Source organism: Mytilus californianus, unplaced genomic scaffold, assembly GCF_021869535.1.
Source record: "Mytilus californianus isolate M0D057914Y unplaced genomic scaffold, xbMytCali1.0.p SCAF_2, whole genome shotgun sequence".
NCBI lineage: Eukaryota > Metazoa > Mollusca > Bivalvia > Mytilida > Mytilidae > Mytilus > Mytilus californianus.
In genome coordinates this window covers 40,953,616-40,971,023 of record NW_026262668.1, presented here as the reverse complement: position 1 = coordinate 40,971,023, position 17,408 = coordinate 40,953,616, and the positions used below count along the sequence as shown (strand labels likewise).

At 32.2% G+C, this 17,408-nt stretch overlaps 1 protein-coding gene across 2 annotated transcripts in view; it reads left to right on the top strand.

Annotated features, from left to right (window-relative positions):
• LOC127729842 (spermatogenesis-associated protein 48-like) overlaps nucleotides 1–17,113 on the top strand; it is a 35,344-nt gene extending 18,231 nt beyond the window's left edge. For both annotated transcript variants that reach the window (XM_052237761.1, XM_052237760.1), the window contains 7 exons: nucleotides 318–409; nucleotides 2,876–3,014; nucleotides 4,546–4,613; nucleotides 7,547–7,588; nucleotides 8,789–8,896; nucleotides 9,659–9,772; nucleotides 15,801–17,113. In XM_052237761.1, the coding sequence (XP_052093721.1) occupies nucleotides 318–409; nucleotides 2,876–3,014; nucleotides 4,546–4,613; nucleotides 7,547–7,588; nucleotides 8,789–8,896; nucleotides 9,659–9,772; nucleotides 15,801–15,939 (702 nt within the window). In that variant the 3' untranslated portion in view covers nucleotides 15,940–17,113. The remainder of the gene's footprint in view (nucleotides 1–317; nucleotides 410–2,875; nucleotides 3,015–4,545; nucleotides 4,614–7,546; nucleotides 7,589–8,788; nucleotides 8,897–9,658; nucleotides 9,773–15,800) is intronic.
• The last annotated feature ends 295 nt before the right edge of the window (nucleotides 17,114–17,408 follow it).

The window sequence follows — 17,408 nt, the reverse complement described above, 5'->3', positions numbered from 1 at the left end:
AAATGTCTTATCGTGTTACAGGTAAAAAAGCGCAAACGTCCTGTACCCTTTTTGTGCAACACATTTGGCACATAGAATTATGCATTAAAGCTATATATTTATGATAATGAAATACTTCTGGCATTAAATAATAATTGACATCTTGTATAGAAAGATATGAAGAATGTCCTGTTAGAAGTGTATATCAGACCTAATTCTGATGTCTGATCGCAAGCTTACAGGTACAACAATGGAATTGCGCATATTTATTCATTAAGTGCGAATAAATCGTGTTTAACATCCATAACTTTGTCTGCATTACATTTTGATATTTTCAGTCGGCATTTGTTGCAAAACCTCCATCAGAACAAAGTAAAGAGGGGCGTGATCATTTAGCACTAAAGTATATGTACAGTGGTTCGACACAAAAGTAAGTTTATTATCGGCGTATAGCATGTATAGGCGACTCTACCTTTTTGCAAAATTATACTGTCTTCCTTATACCAGAAATCATATAATAACTAGTAACCTCTTAACCAAGTAATGATGATTTGTGACCGTCTGTACATGTCGTATCACAAATCATGCGTTTTGTATTAGATGTTAATGTATGAGTTAAGTTTACGTATACATATTCTAATCTTGAAAAATTCAAATTATTTCCCAAATTAAATGATATAGTTTTTAAAAGCGAATTAGAATTAAAAGAAATTAGGTCGATATGATATATTAATATGTTTGTTTCAAATACTCAATTGAATTTAAATTAATATTATCCAGTCGTGACGTATAATTCGTATCCATATTCTCAAGAGGTTGACCGAACTTATAGATGTTGTTTAGTTAATTCGCAAAATATGCATTAAGAAATGTCACAGTGAGGTATAAATCAATAAGACATCAACCCAACGACAAAAATTACCAAAAGATATCTAGAGAGTTACACGCAGTCGTCACCATTAGACATCATCAATAGTCAGATGTCTATTCAAAGTGTCAATCTCTAAATCATCCCGAGTCTTAAAAAAACTTGTTTTTAAATTAGACACCAAAGACATGCCATCGTCACCCAATACTCCAAATATAAAAAAAAACATTAAAATATGACATACGACAACTACTAATTGAGTCATGCCATCGTCACCCAATACTCCAAATATAAAAAAAAAACATTAAAATATGACATACGACAATTACTAACTAGAATATAGCAAAGTGCTCTCGACCAATGAAGTTGTAGGATTTGATGTCTCTTAATTGTGAAGAATGAATGTAAATCATGTTCTTACTAAGGGATTAGAACATACTCACCCGTCTCGTCCAATGGAAAATAATTTATTTCCCTTCGAATTTTCATAGTACATGGCTTTCCATGCACTATAGAATGCTATACATGAATGACTTTCCATTGTAGATTAATCTGTTGATAAAAAAAACAATACATTCATAAATAAAAAAAAATAAGCATCTGACGTTGAAACGATTGTAATTTTGAAAATCATTGATGAAGTTTTGTTATTATTCATAAATTATACAATTTTAGAAAAGCTGATTTATATAAAATTACGTCCTTTTTGAAATGAAGGAATTTTAGATATGTAAGTATTAAACTATACCTGAAGCAGAAGAAATCTTCATTTTTGAATCACAAAACTATCCCATTGCTATTTCATTCCATCTGTTGGAATGACCATTTAATATGATATACATCCATTTTACTAACCATGTTAACGTCTAAAGTGAGCTCATATTCAGGTTAAAGTATTACAATGGGAGAGGCTAATTTTGTTATATCACTCGAAGGTGTGGATATGTTCTAAATTGGTCAGACAATACTTGGTCATGTTTTATCTAACCTATAATTATCCTATTATTTGGGTCTATTTACAGTTCAAAACAAAGAGTTTCTATAAATGAGTTATAACTGCCCTGAAGCACATTTATCAGATTGAAAGGATTAATCACAGTGATTGAAACTGACTAAATTTGAATTGTGAAACAAACAAAAAAATCAAAATAAGTTGAAGTTTACTGGTGCAGTAACATTTGTACCTTTAATGTTATTATGAAAATATTAATAACTTCAAATTACTAAAAAAACAAACAATATCAAAGCAATGCAAAAAAAGAACAAAAAGTTTTGAAATAAAAAATTACATAAATCTTAAGCTTCCAAAACTGATAACTGGACCAGCGGTTTGGAAGAATAGTTATTTCCAATATTCCGATAAAATAAACAAAAATTATGATTTAAGTTTTGAATATATTTAAAACTTTTAAAGGCATTTTTTAGAACATTTCCCTGACATAATGAAATAATATTTGATTTAAAACGCCGGCTGTGAAATAAAATTAGTTGTAACTCAAACGTATTTATTGATATAAACTGTAAATAAAAAAAGGATAATTCCGCCCTAAGATATTACATCATTTACATTCATACTCACAATCAGGAAACATATACAATTCCTACCTTTTCTTTGTTCTGTTGTGTCACCTAATGTCTATAACGCATTTTTTTAATATTTCCCAAATCATAAGAAAGTCCTTACATCATTAAAACTAACCCATCATGAAATGAAATGCTGAAAAATGAAGTCATGCAACAATTATAAACATTACACTGACAATGTAACTAATTCTTGAATACAACCAATCAAGAGGTCATTTGAGCCTTGAGCACTTTACAATATTCTAAGTTTGTAAGAGAATGATAATCCCTTAATTCATGATAAGTACTCGCTAACGCTCGTACTTAATCATTAAGAAAGGGATTATCATTCTCTTACATATACTTGAGTAATGAGGATAGAACTTACTAGTTTGCACAATAGCATATGTTAAAATATAAAACTCATTGCAGTTTTCGACTTTGTAATTGATTACTCCTTTATAGATCATACGAGGAAGTTCCTTGGGATAACATGCTTCCCCCAAAACAATGGGATCCTGTTTCTACGTTAGAAGATAGACCAGACATGATCTCCCAAAGATGGACTTTGAAACGATACGACCCCGCAGCTCAAGAATGGCAGGTAGGGTGTCACACAAGTATTTTATTCACTACTGTATGAAGGTTCCCTACTTACATCAGTAAAAATAGAATTATGGAGATTTTTATTTATATAGAGTATAATTACATTTGATGAGGAAATGGAATTCATCTTCAATTCCATCCTTGCAGAGTGGACAAATTCTCTGTTGTAAAGGCGTTCTAGTATATCTACCAACTTCTATTAGTAATTTGTTATTACTAATTCTAATTCTTATTATTTTAGAAATAACACTTTTGATGTCCAGTAGGAGATATTTTTCTAATTCGAAATTATTTTTAACTTTACGATACGATGACTATCTTTATTAGAGTCACAAAAAAGAGCTTGTTTCCAGGATTAAATGAATTCTTTTGAAATGAAAAGAGTAATTTTGTCTTCGACATGGTATTTTTATTTTCTCAAACATGCTGAAAACCATTTATTTTACTACAAAAACCATCAGACAGGTTTAAGTTTTCACTGTATGCTTTCTTTACCATACTGTCACTATTCATATTAATAATATGAAGCTAGAAATTAATTGAATTTTTAAGGGTTTACAATGAAAGTGGGAATAAACCTAATTCAGAAAGCACGGCATTATTAACAGCACCTTTATTCAAAACCAATAAAAATTTAGCAAATTTGATTTGAATCTTATTTGGAATAAAGTTTGCATAGTTTGACATAATGGTAGTATTTTGTATTTAGTATACATGTATTTATTGAAACATATGGTAGAACAACTGAATATGTTCTTTACTCAATGACGACTATCATACTCCTCAGTGGTACAGGAACAAGAATCTGTTTGTAGATAGACTAATTGGTTATACTTAAAGTTCGACTTTTTACAACTGATAAAGTAAAAATAATATTACTTATGTGAGGACATTTACCCAGAAGATTTAATTATTGATATTTGCTGGCAACGTTTATTGGACTGTTAGAGAGTAAATTATTAAACAATTTTTGTATGTAGTATTATGTAAGGTAAATGGGGGTCTAAATTAACAGCGATAGAATATTTTAATAATTTGCAAAAAAGTAGTCTATTTCAAGATTTTTTGTTCAAAAATAAGATAAAAAGTATAGGTCGCCAGGCATTTTTTTCACGCTACAGGTTGCGCAAAATTGTCAATTTTGTATAGAAAACCCAACTTTGTGAAATAAAAAGAAAACTAAACGATAGAATTTTAGATAAAAATATGAGAAGATTTGCTCTTATAATATGATTTCAGAAAAGGAAAAGAAAAATTGGGTAACGGAACTCGTAATAAAATAGGTAAATTCCTAACACATTCCTTTATAATAGAACCTTTTTCTGAATTAATATGATAAAACGTATAATTTTCTGTATTAATATGATAAGTCTCGAAATTTCCACATTTCATTAAAGATCTAGACCGATTGGTTCTGCTATTTTACACTCCAAGATGGAGGAAGACACCCGATCTACCCAAGGATTTGTATAGTACAAATCCTTAATCTACCTTAACATAGAATTAAGATAGATTTTTTTGTGTTATAGGGGACTGGTCGATCTTGGGACTGGTTCCAGAGAAGAAACGGATATTACAAGACTCAGCCTATTGTCTTGTAAGTATTTTATATTTGATTTAATGAGAACCCAATCATGTACATGGTCAAAATAATTTTAGCAAAACAATTGTAAGTTGAATTTTGGCCGATGAACTTGTCAAATATTGACATCAACCACACTGGCTATGTATGTGAGTTGTTGTCTCAGCTGCTTATACTGTAACTATGCAAGTCAGTAAGGAAAATGCTTAGCACAAAAAGATCACTACAAACATTATTTATTTTTGGAAAGTTTGCTATAGCTTGCTATAGCAATAAACTTTCCTATGGCATCGGCCTCAAACCGGAAGTTGGACAGACTATCTTACTATAGGATGTGTGTTCGACTCCTAGATAATGTAGGGCTAGTGTTTGAATACTAATTTATAGGAAGATGCTTTTGAAATTTTGAGTTACTTCTATTTTGATTAGCTTACAGCTTGAATAAAAATGGACCGAATGTTCACCGACAATTCAAATGAATCCAACTTCATTTTGAAAATGGGTATCACAAACACTACTTCGCGGATCTGCCCTGCGCGGAAGATAAAATCAATACACATCAACACGAGGCAGCAGTTTCTACGTTTAATTCATTGAAAATTAAGAGGGCCTAATATTTATTTCGAGGTGTGTGTTGTTTTTTTTTACATTTATTCATGAAATTAAAGAATTGTTATTGTTAAAAATATCGTTATCTTTTCTTCAATTTTTACGTTTGTAAATGGTATTAGGTGTGACCTCTATAAACTATGCATACTTTTAACTGTCAGCTATTTTGTATGTTTATGTAACCTGTATGTTTTTCTACGGGATTCCCCAGACTTGCGTTTAATCCATATATGCGAACCTCCCGACGGGAATACAATAATCCCGGTGTCGTCCTCCGATTGAAGAGAAAATAAATACCGTGTTTAAAATATTTCATGACTGAACATTTTCCGGCGCCATTTACGATATTTACAAATATTTATTAAAGACGTAAAAGCCCGAGTGTATCGAAAGTATCCTCATATCTCGGCCCATAACAAACTCGGCCTATAACATAATCGGCCTCACAAAATCGGACTATAATTACTATAGAACCCTATGGGATTTAATTTTTAAAATTTTCAAATGACTTTAACTTAAAAACAGTAAGTGATAGACACACACGGTCGCCAGTAATGATCACAGGACAATAAAACAAATCAAATAAAATATAGGGTGAGTCCCTGGGGGTCACCCCCACCCGCCTTCAATTTGAGAATGTGCTTTTATCTTGTAAACGGTCGAGATCCCCACCCCTAAACCCCTAAATATATATTCTTGTATGGGACAATAAAAACAAATCAAATGAAATATTGGAGGAGTCCCCGGGGTCACACCCACCCCCTTCTGTTTGAGAACTTGTAAACGGTCGAGATCCCCACCCCTAAACCATATATACTCTTGTATGGGACAAAAAAACCAAATCAAATGAATTAAAGGGCGAGTCCCCTAGGGACCCCCCCCCCCCTTTTTGAGAACTTGTAAACGGTCGAGATCCCCACCCCTAAACCATATATACTCTTGTATGGGACAAAAAAAACAAATCAAATCAATTAAAGGGCGAGTCCCCTGGGGACCCCCCCCCCCTTTTTGAGAACTTGTAAACGGTCGAGATCCCCACCCCTAAACCATATATACTCTTGTATGGGACAAAAAAAACAAATCAAATGAATTAAAGGGCGAGTCCCCTGGGGACCCCCCCCCCCCTTTTTGAGAACTTGTAAACGGTCGAGATCCCCACCCCTAAACCATATATATTCCTGTTCGTCATTTCAAGAAGATTTAAATGACATACAGGGTCAATCCCTAGGCGTCACTTATGCATATCACTTTACTAGACCAAACCAATTTGTACTGGACTTTGCCCAATGTCAGGCGACCATGGGAATGACGAATTATGGGAGCTTTGTTTTGGAGACTTCGTAACAGCATCCTGTTGACAATTATTTCTTGTTAACAATGTGTCAATTCAACACAGAGGCAAAGATAATATCAAATGAATGGCTGAAAACCAAAAATCTCAAAATGTCATTGCCTCAATGCTGAATTCAGTTACAGCAGCAACTAAAATGTATTACATGGTTATAAAATAAAGTACCTCTACGAATCTAGTGTATATTAAATTTTTATTTCTGTCTACATATTGCCATTGTTGATTAAAGCCTTTCATATAAATTCACTTTCATTACAGTTGTATTGATTTAAGTTTGCTGTCTGATTTAAATTAAGAGATGTGGTAATTTTTGCGAATGAACCAGCTATTCAAAAGAGTTCAAAGGAGGAAGATATACATGTATAAACAATTATAGGTCACCATACGGTCGTCAACAATGAGAAAAACTCATACCATATAGTAAGCTATAAAAGGCCCTGATATTAAAAATGTGGAACAATTCAAACAAGAAAACTAACTGCTTAATTAGTAATAATACAATTTACTTAAAACAAATATGACGGACCTAAATCAATAAAAAATACTAAAATCATAGGCCCTTTACATGGGATGGGCACAGAACGAAATTAACAGAGCTTTCTGTATATTTGATTATTTTAAATCTACAGTTTAAGGTTGCAATAGAAAATATCAAAATTTTACATGACAAACATATGAAAAAAAGTGATTTTTGATAATTGCTGATGAGACAATGGTTTCGGAAAAAACATGTGATTAAATACATATTTGAAATAATACACATCTACAACCTATATGAAATAATACACATCTACAACCTATTTGAAATAATACACATCTACAACCTATTTGAAATAATACACATCTACCGTTGCAAACTTTCCACGGGTGCTATCCAGCACTTTGATTTATTATATTTCTTATATCGAAGAATTTCCCTTATATTGATATCCACCCGAGAAAAGCAATATGTTTTACTAAAATGATTAATTGTGTTTCTTTTTTCAAGTTGTAGTGAACATCCTCGCACACAACAAATACCAAACTACAGGTAGGTCATTGAAGCAACTTTCTCATCCTTATGTTTTTGCTTTCATTATTATTGTTAAGGATAATTTTTGATTGCCTGCATGTTTTTTTTTTCTAAACACTTACGCTACCTGCGGTTCTTGCTATCAGAGCCTTCATAATGGAAGCTAGGGAATGCTGTTTGTGTACATAAGCTTTAGTCTTCTTTCATTGTATATAGTCGTTTGAATTCCATTGTTTTTTTATGCCCCCGCCCTCAACGGAGGGGGCATTAAGTGTTACCCTTGTCCGTCCGTACGTACGTACGTACGTCCCAAAATTGGTTTTCGTTCTCTAACTTTAGTTTGGCTCCACCAAATGTTATATAACTTATACACAATGCTTATTACCACAAAACACAGATTAAGTTCGAATTTGGGTGGCGTCACTTTTACTGTTCTAGAGTTATGCCGCTTTACAAATGGAAACATTGCTGGATTTTTCGTTTCCGTTCTCTAACTTAAGTTTGCCTCAACCAAATTTTATGAAACTTATACACATGAAAACAAATTAATTGAGATTGTGTCCATGGGACACAGATGATAAACCTGCTTGCATAAAACGTTATAAAGGGACATAACTCAAGAACATGCTTATTATCACAAAACTCAGATCAAGATCGAATTTGGGTGGCATCATTTGTACCGTTCTTGTGTTATGTCCCTTTATAACGTTATATGCAAGCGGGTGCATCATCTGTGTCCCATGGACACAATCTCAATTAATTTGTTTTCATGTGTATTTTAGTTATGGATGGTGCAGCACAACCAATCCATATTAACACTTGAATTTTTTAGTTGTAATCTCTGTCCTGACTTTTTATTTTTCACTCTATTCGGTCCTGCATTTTTTTTTATTAGTTTATCCTGACTTTTTTTACATAAATTGTCATCCTGCCTTTTTTTTTTGCCAAGTTGCTCATCCTGCCTTTTTTTTTACTCAAAACTCCTGTCCTGCCTTTTTTTCAAATTTCATCCTAGCCCCCCCATCAAAATCCAATGGTAGCTCCCTAAATATGAAAAGACAGGTTTCAATTTTCACTAGTTCTGTTTAAATTAGTATCATTAAAACAATTTTTATTCACAAGTTATGGATTTTTGAAATTATGTTACAAAACCTGATATAGACAGCAGTTACATTGGTAAATAAAAACCTTTAAATGATTTATGTTGTAAAATTTCAGCGGATGTATAGGTGCTACAAATTTAGATGAAATAGATCATGCTCAGGAACCATTCCAACCACTTACTATCAAACGTGTTAACATTCCTAGATACAGCGAGACTGCCCAGTAAGTTTATATAAAAATAAGGAGATGTGGTATGATTGCCAATGAGATAACTATCCACCAGAGTTCAAATAAAGTAAATATAAGCAATTATAGGTAACCATACGGCCTTTAACAACGAGAAACACCCATAGTCGGCTATAAAAGGCCCTAACATGAAAAATGTGTATCTATTCAAACGAGAAAACTAATGGCCTAATTTATAGCATTTTTTTTTTTAACGAAAAACAACAAATGACAGACTTGAACCAACGACAACCACTGAACAACAGACTCCTGACTTTGTGAATGATCAGCCCTCTCCCTAACCTGGGACAGTGGTGTAACAGCTCAACATAAAAACAAACTGTAAAAATCAGTTGCAATTGGCTTGATTAACTCAAAAGATTGGTACGAGGAACAAAAACAACTAACATAAAACAATAGACATAAAGCACTGAAATAAGAGTACTCACAGTTACTGAGAGCTAGTTCAAAGACAATTACAACTTATAAATAAATCATGTTCTCCCGGACTAAAGTTTTGTTTATTGCGTTCAAATATTAACGTTATGAATAATAAGTAGAAATATACATATTTTGTTTTTAAGATGAAAGGGCCTAACAATACAACTATAATCTCCAATAAGCAATGATCAAAGTCATTTTACTACATGTATATAGTACTTCCTTATATACATCAAACACTTTTCTATAATTCATTTACCTTTTTTAATATGTGCTCAGATTAACTTACAATTAAATGTTTCTTTCTTAAAATTTTAGTCGTCCAAACATTCCTGGTTACCAGGGTAGTACATTATGGCAGAGTGTGTACTCGCCAGCTCATTCAATGAGAGAAAAACCTGCTCAATCTGCTACAACTGCTACAGTCCATAGGTATGTGACCCCTCTGGATTTTGCACTGTTTAAGTTAGAACGACTAAATCACTAAGCACTGTAACCAACATACAAAATTTCAATATAAATATAAGGAGATGTGGTATGATTGCCAATAAGAAAACTATCCAACATGCAGAGTTCAAATGACAAAGAAATATAAGCAACTGTAGGTCACTGTAAGGCCTTCAAAAATGAAAAAAAAACATATTGTATAGTCAGCAATAATAAGGCCTCGACATGAAAAATGTGACAAGTCTATCTCATCATCTAGTCCTTGGGTCAATGAAAATCCATTGGTCTACAGTTCTCGTTATCCTTAACAGTACTATTATAAGTAAGTAAGTAAGTAAGTAACTTTATTTAAAGTCGGCATATATGTACATAATAACAGAGAAAACATGAGCTCTGGTGAGCTCATTAACCGACTATCATATAAAAAAATCATGCAGCTTCATGCAAATACTAATAAGTAAATATAAAAAAGCATGCAAATATAATGAAAGCAAATTAATTTTGATTTCTGAACCTCCAGGGTCAATGCTCATGCGGCAAACACCTCTATGTGCATTGAATGGGGGATCCAGCAATCACTGAAATATCATAAAATACCAACAAACTAAAAACATGAATAAATAATTAGATTAAGCACTGGCATATAATATCACCTATATATAATAAAGCATAAAAAAGAAGAGCAAAAGGCCAGAAAATAAAAAGAAAGAAATGTCAGCTATGAGGCAGCACTGGACGGAAACGGCACGAACTGCAATTGCATTTTTGACCCCCACACCAGGAATTTATATAATTCCTAAATTGGTCAAAAGAGGTCATAGTTCTGGCCTCATTGGGAAGGAAATTCCATACTTGTGCTGCCTCAAATCTAAAAGGTCTTTTACCATAACTTGAGGTTTTTGGTCTAGGTACCTCAGCAGTGTTCACATACCTGAAATTATGTGTTTTTTATAACAACTAGATCTGGAATAAATTAAGGACATTTTTTATTATATTTGATTGTTTTCCAATATTCTTGGCAACATTTACAAAATAGTTATTAAATATTTCACACACCTCCTCTTGTTTTGTAATTAAAACATTATTTTCTGAGAGGACAGTTTCCTTTTGGTGTACATTACCTTTATTTGTAAGAAAAGGTTTCACTGTTGGCCAGAAGTCCTTAGATTTCGGGCCCCCAGCACACCTCTCTATAAAATATTGGTTAATAGATTTATTTTTAAGTTTTGTAACATAGTTGCGTTGTCGTCTATATGCTTGCCAGTTCTACTTCCACTGAATTTTTGAAATTTATTATATATCATTTTTTTTCTATAAATGGCACTTCTGCATTCATATATGGTACCTAATTTGGAAAATATTTTTCTTTCCTTCAAAGGTGCGTGCTTGTCAGCTACCTCAACATGCTCAATGAAACGTTTACTAAAATTGTCATATGCTGCATTTACATTATCAAATTCAGATCAATCAAAATTCTGATTTTCTAAATCTTTAAAAAAAAAATATGATCTTTAGGAATTGTGCTGGTCTTGAGAACAGTATGTCATGTGTTCTATCCCTGGTCATGTGTGTGGTTGAGATGATATGTCTTTCTGTTGAGCTAGAATAAATGTTTAATACATGTTTTGATCAAGCCTGTTTTTATATTTGTTAATCGTATATGTTAAACATCATTCATCTTATCGAAAAATAAGTCAGAGCTGTAGCATGGACCATTAATAGGTACAATAGCTCTTTTGTCAGGTACAACTGCTACATAGATAAGTGGGAATTACTTTGGTCTCAACTACGGCTATACAGTAACTGATAGGAAAAGGATGAAGTAATTTTAATCTGCTAAGATTTTAGTTATAATTGTCCTTAATAAGTTTACCACCTATTTATTGATTACCTTTTGCTGTGATTGCAAATGTTTTCTCTTTAATTGTCTTTGACATTAATTTCTCTAACAAAGCTAGACTACATATAAAAATAAGAACATGTGTGGTAAAATTGCCAATGAGACAACTCTCCACCAGAGACCAAATGACATTTAAGTTAACAATTATAGGTCACTGTTCGGCCTTCAACAATAAACAAAACCCATACCGTATAGTCATCTATAAAAGGCTGCGAAATGACAAATGTAAAACAATTCAAACGAGAAAACGTACGGCCTGATTTATGTAAAAAACAATGAACGAAATACAAATATGCTATTCAGCAACAACCGACAACCACTGAATTATAGGCATCTGACTTGGGACAGGCACATACAGAATGTGGCAGGGTTAAATATGTAAGCGGGTGCCCAACCCTCCCCTAACCTGGGACAGTGGTGTAACAGTACAACATAGGAACAATTAATAAACTATAAAAATCAGTTAACAAGGGCTTAACTCATCAGATCGATACAATTCAGAAAAAACAAGTAACAAAAAACACAGACTGGAAGTGGCAAGGTATTTATGCATCCCTACAACAAAAAAAGACACTAAGTACATATCTGAGAGTACTCGCAGTTACTGACAGCTAGTTCAAAGCCAATAACAACTGATAAAAAAATCATGTATCTAAGACTAAAATATCAATCAGCACACATCCAACATCCAATGGATTTAGTGTAAAGACGTCATTCATAGTCAGAGAAAAACGTGACCTTGTGCAATGCCAAAATACAGGTATTAAAATAATTGACACCGAAGAAGGCTATTTGTTAAGCCGAAATATTTGTCAACACGATTTATTAACAACATCTTCGTATAATACCATCTTATATTAGTATCGTTGTGCAAATCTCTAGACTTATATATATATATATATATATATATAATACGACCTGCTAGTCAAATGCGTTTTGTTAAAATATACTTTTTCACTCATTTGGTCTTTTGGAAAATGTTGTTTGTGCTGTATTTAGACCCCTCTACCAAGAAATTTGTTTTGCATGCACACGTATAAAAATTGCGGTTTTTATCCAACGCAATCATAGGATAGAACGTTGTTTTCAATTTAGACTTGTATATATATATATATATATATATATATATATATATAATAAGCAAGTCTAAAAGGGTACAACATCACCAAAAAAAATAAAATCATGAACAAATGTTAAATATTTTGGATAAATAATATCCTTCATCAGTAAGATGTAAAATGATTCTTATCTTGACATGTGGTAGTCCAACTGAAATTATAATCTTGATCGTTATACAAATTATCACGAATCAATACGCTAGTAAATTGTTTTCAATATTGATGTTTGGGAGGAGAAATAAATTTCCTAAAACTGTTAAGAGTCCTGTACTGAAGCCTGAGTTACGGGAAACAAGTGATGGTAGGGACTCATTCTATGTTTTTTCATTAATGCCCTCTGGGGAAACTGTCGTTAACTTTCGTATCCAAAAACTTTCCCGAGCAAGTCTGTCGGCCCTTGACCAACTCTCGTTGTGGTCTATGATAGTGATGGTAAGGTTTTTGAGATCAGCTTGGGCGTGCCCAGGTGATCTCAAATGACGACTTACGGGGAGGTCGGGCTTGCAAGTATAGTCACTTCGATGACCATTCATGCGTTTGTTGAATGGCTGTTCTGTCTCGCCAACATACTGCATGCCACATCGAAACTGAAGAGGAGACATCAGCTCTCACAAATAAGTCTTTCAGACTTGCTGGTCTCCGAAAAGCTAAGACAGGAGGTTTGGGAAAGATCTTGGATAATTTTGGGTGTTTGGCAATAATCTGCCAATTGGCACGGATCAAACGTGAAAGGTTAGTAAAGGCGGGATTGTATGTTAAAACAAACGGAACTATTTCGATATAATATACCATCTTCTATACATTTAAATGAGAAGACCTCATTTTGTGTGTCGCTTCTCTTCCTTCCACAATAAATTAATCATCATGCCTCTGTGTCCTATAGGTACCATGCATAGTTGCATTTGTCATCCTCGCTTATGATTTTTCCGTTTTAGATATGTTCCCTAGCTTGTCCAATTATATTGTCATTTAGACCAAGGGGATATATGCTGTCTGCAGTCGTTTAATCCAAGACAGTTCGAAAATTTTACGGAACCTTCAAATTATTTAAAAATTTGCCTTTGTTGTTTCTGGATCGTTTCGAGTGGTTGGAATTTTATAAATTTGATATTGTGATTGTGTTTTCCCAAATGTTGGTAAATTATGCTTTTGAATTTTTTAGGTTTTCGGAAGCGATATAGATGTTTTTGTGTTGCTAATTGACAGTATAACACGTGTATAACTTGTTTATAGAGAATACATTAAAAGCTATTTCAGTAATGCTCTCTTTATTGTTTCCATTTTACTGTGACTTGGTAATGAGTGTTTATTTTTGTAGAAGAACCATAGTCAAATCATCCAAGTGCAAAGTGATAAAATTAAGTATACTTACAATCATAAAAGAAATTGAACCACTTCATGGTTACTATGAAAGGATTACTTAAATTTCTTTTAAGTATTTTTATTATAATAAGTCATTTAAAACGTCATGCTAGTATTTAAGTTTTTTAAAATGTCCAATTTATGTTTTTCAATTATCCTTTCTAAAATGTTTCAAAATACATGCTACAAAGCTGTTATTAAATCAAAATCTAAAATACTCAGTGACATGTAAAGAAAATAAGACAGTCCAATATATATATATATATATATACAACAAGTCTAAATTGAAAACAACGTTCAAACCTATGATTGCGTTGGATAAAAACCGCAATTTTTATACGTGTCCATGTAAAACAAATTTCTTGGTAGAGGGGTCTAAATACAGCACAAACAACAATTTCCAAAAGATAAAAAAAAGTGAAAAAGTCTATTTTAACAAAACGCATTTGACTAACAGGTCGAACAACTGATGTTCTTAAACCCTGCTGACTGCCATTGGCGATTGCCAAATAAATTGATCACCAGATCTAAAAAAATGGATCTTAATATTAATTTAATACCAAACAGAAAACAATAAACTTGTGGGAAAGATGGTATACCACAAACATGAGGTGCAAAAATTTGTACACCATATCCGGATTTCGACAATAAATGTCTCTTCAGTGATGTTAGGGATCGAAACGGTATTTGGAAGGCCATATAATTTACCTCAATTTAGGATAGACTCTTGAATATATATATATATACAACTCGTCTAAACATCAGCCCAACAATGTTAGATCTGTAAATTTGCTTTCGCAAATTTTTTGTTCTTCCCTCGCCGGGATATCGTGACACCAAATCGCCTGCGCTGTATCCGACGCGCTAGACCACTCGACCACCTAGGCTTCACAATAATAAAGCTTTCGGTGGCCGGGTGTTACCTTTCCTCGTCAGTTTTAATCTAGCGTCGTAATACAGTACATGATATATAAGGCATGAAGATGGAATTGTTACATATCAGCTGATATATCTATTGTAAAGGATCCTACAAATTAATGCAAGATACAGTCACAGAAATAATTATATTTATAAGTACGTCTGAACCAGTGACAACTCTACAACAGATTTATCCATCGGATCACCAGCAGTGATGGTGATACATGGTTGTGTACATTCTGTATATACAACTCGTCTAAACATCAGCCCAACAATGTTTGATCTGTAAATTTGCTTTCGCAAATATATATATATATATATATATATATATATATATGCATAGAAATTTTAAGTGGAACTCAAGTGCTAAAGGATTGTAAGCATGCTTTATTTTATCACTTTGCACTTTGATGACTTGACTATAGTTTTTCAACAGCAGTTGTTTAAAATTTCTGACCAGTTGAATAGTTTGATTTAATGAAACAAACTGCAATTGGGTCAGAACTTTGAATAAACTGCAATAGGTGGAGGGAAACACCTATTTTATCAATCAACAGTAAAACATGTACGTTATAGTGATATTTGTAAACCTTGGTCTCTGAGAATAAAATATTTTACTGATTCAAAATATAGATTATTGCATGTGAAGTGTCTATATTAAGCATTACGGTATACTGTTTGCACTTGGTCGTTTCTACACTTTTTTTCTTTTCAGATCTTTACCTATTTCCCCAAACACTTCCGATTTCAAGAAAGAATCTAAGATGTCCAAGATGGTGACAACAGTACCGCCATGTAACCCATATAACAAGCTCAATAAGTTGGAAGAAGTTTTACAAAATTCTGTTCAATAAGAAGTATTAAGACTTTTTAAACATTTACAAAATTATGATTTTTTTAATACATTTTTTTTGGATTTTGATAAAATCATACAAATTATTATTTTTTCAGCATTTGTTCATTGTATTTTGTTGTTGAATATCTTGACGTGTGTTATTTTCAAATAATTTTTTGTAGTTCTTTTTTTCTGCATTGAAAATGAATTGGATACCAATTTTATCTGTGGTAAAATATTCTATTTATAATATTATTAGAAACTATGATGTCAAATAGCTTGAGATTATGAAATCACAATGCAGTCTTGTTCAAGAAATGAAAATAAGCTTTATATTGTAAGATTGATGTATTTAAAATGTTTACATTGATAAAATGTCAAGTATTATTTCACTGTATTATAGTCAGCATCGAAGAAATCAAATAGTTTTAGCATTTTATTATCTCATGCAGCATAAGTTAAGGTATTGAATAAAGTGCAATTTACACAGGCACTTGTCTCTGTAAAAAAAATCATGTATACCTCAATATAACACAAAGAGGTTTTTTCTTAGTGCCTTTCTGAGTTCATTACAAATGTCCCTAACATCGATATAGGCATAACATTAAAATAGGTAAAAACAGGATATCATGCAAAAGTTAGGTCTTATTAGCTATTTGATTAATGGATTGGAATAACAGGACTACGACATATAAAACTGTAAGAAGCTTTGAATAATGATTAATCAATAATTAAAAGAACACATTATGAAATAATATTAAATGTAATACCTTAAGCATATTTGGAAGCATTCCCTTCATCATTTCTTGCAGGTATTTAGAACTACTGGATTAGCTGCCTTTTACAATGTCTCTTGAACACTTAGTTTTATAATACTCTATGATATTTGTATATTTACTCTATTTTCATAATGATTAAAGCACAGTTTAATTGTATTTTTGAGCACATTGTTTGTTAATGTTATTGTGGTGCTTAGTGCGTTTGTTCTGTTTGTATACTAGTACATGTAATTATTATTGTTTAAATTGGATGAAATATATGTAAAACAATCATTGCTTTATTTCCTGTTCCTTTTTACTATAAATGTAAATGATATTGTTACAGCTGATATAGGTTGTGTGCAAGTTACGATCAGTTATCAACATTTGTTCAAACCTCTTAACATAATTATTGAATAAAACAATCACAATGTCTTTGATTTTAGCCTATCCATTTGTTATCACTAATTGTCATGATACACACCTTATAGACATATATATGTACATGTCTATAACATTGATTTTTTACAAGGAAATTATATTTTGTGGATTTAAAATCATGAATGAGCAAAATCTATATAATAGATTTCTACCAATATTAATTTTTGACTGAATTGTTCAAGATGTTGATTATTGAATCACCCAGTGAAAGAAGGCAGGTATCAAAATAATGATTATTTGTACAAAATTACAACTTGTACACAATTTATATACAGACTTACCTCATGGT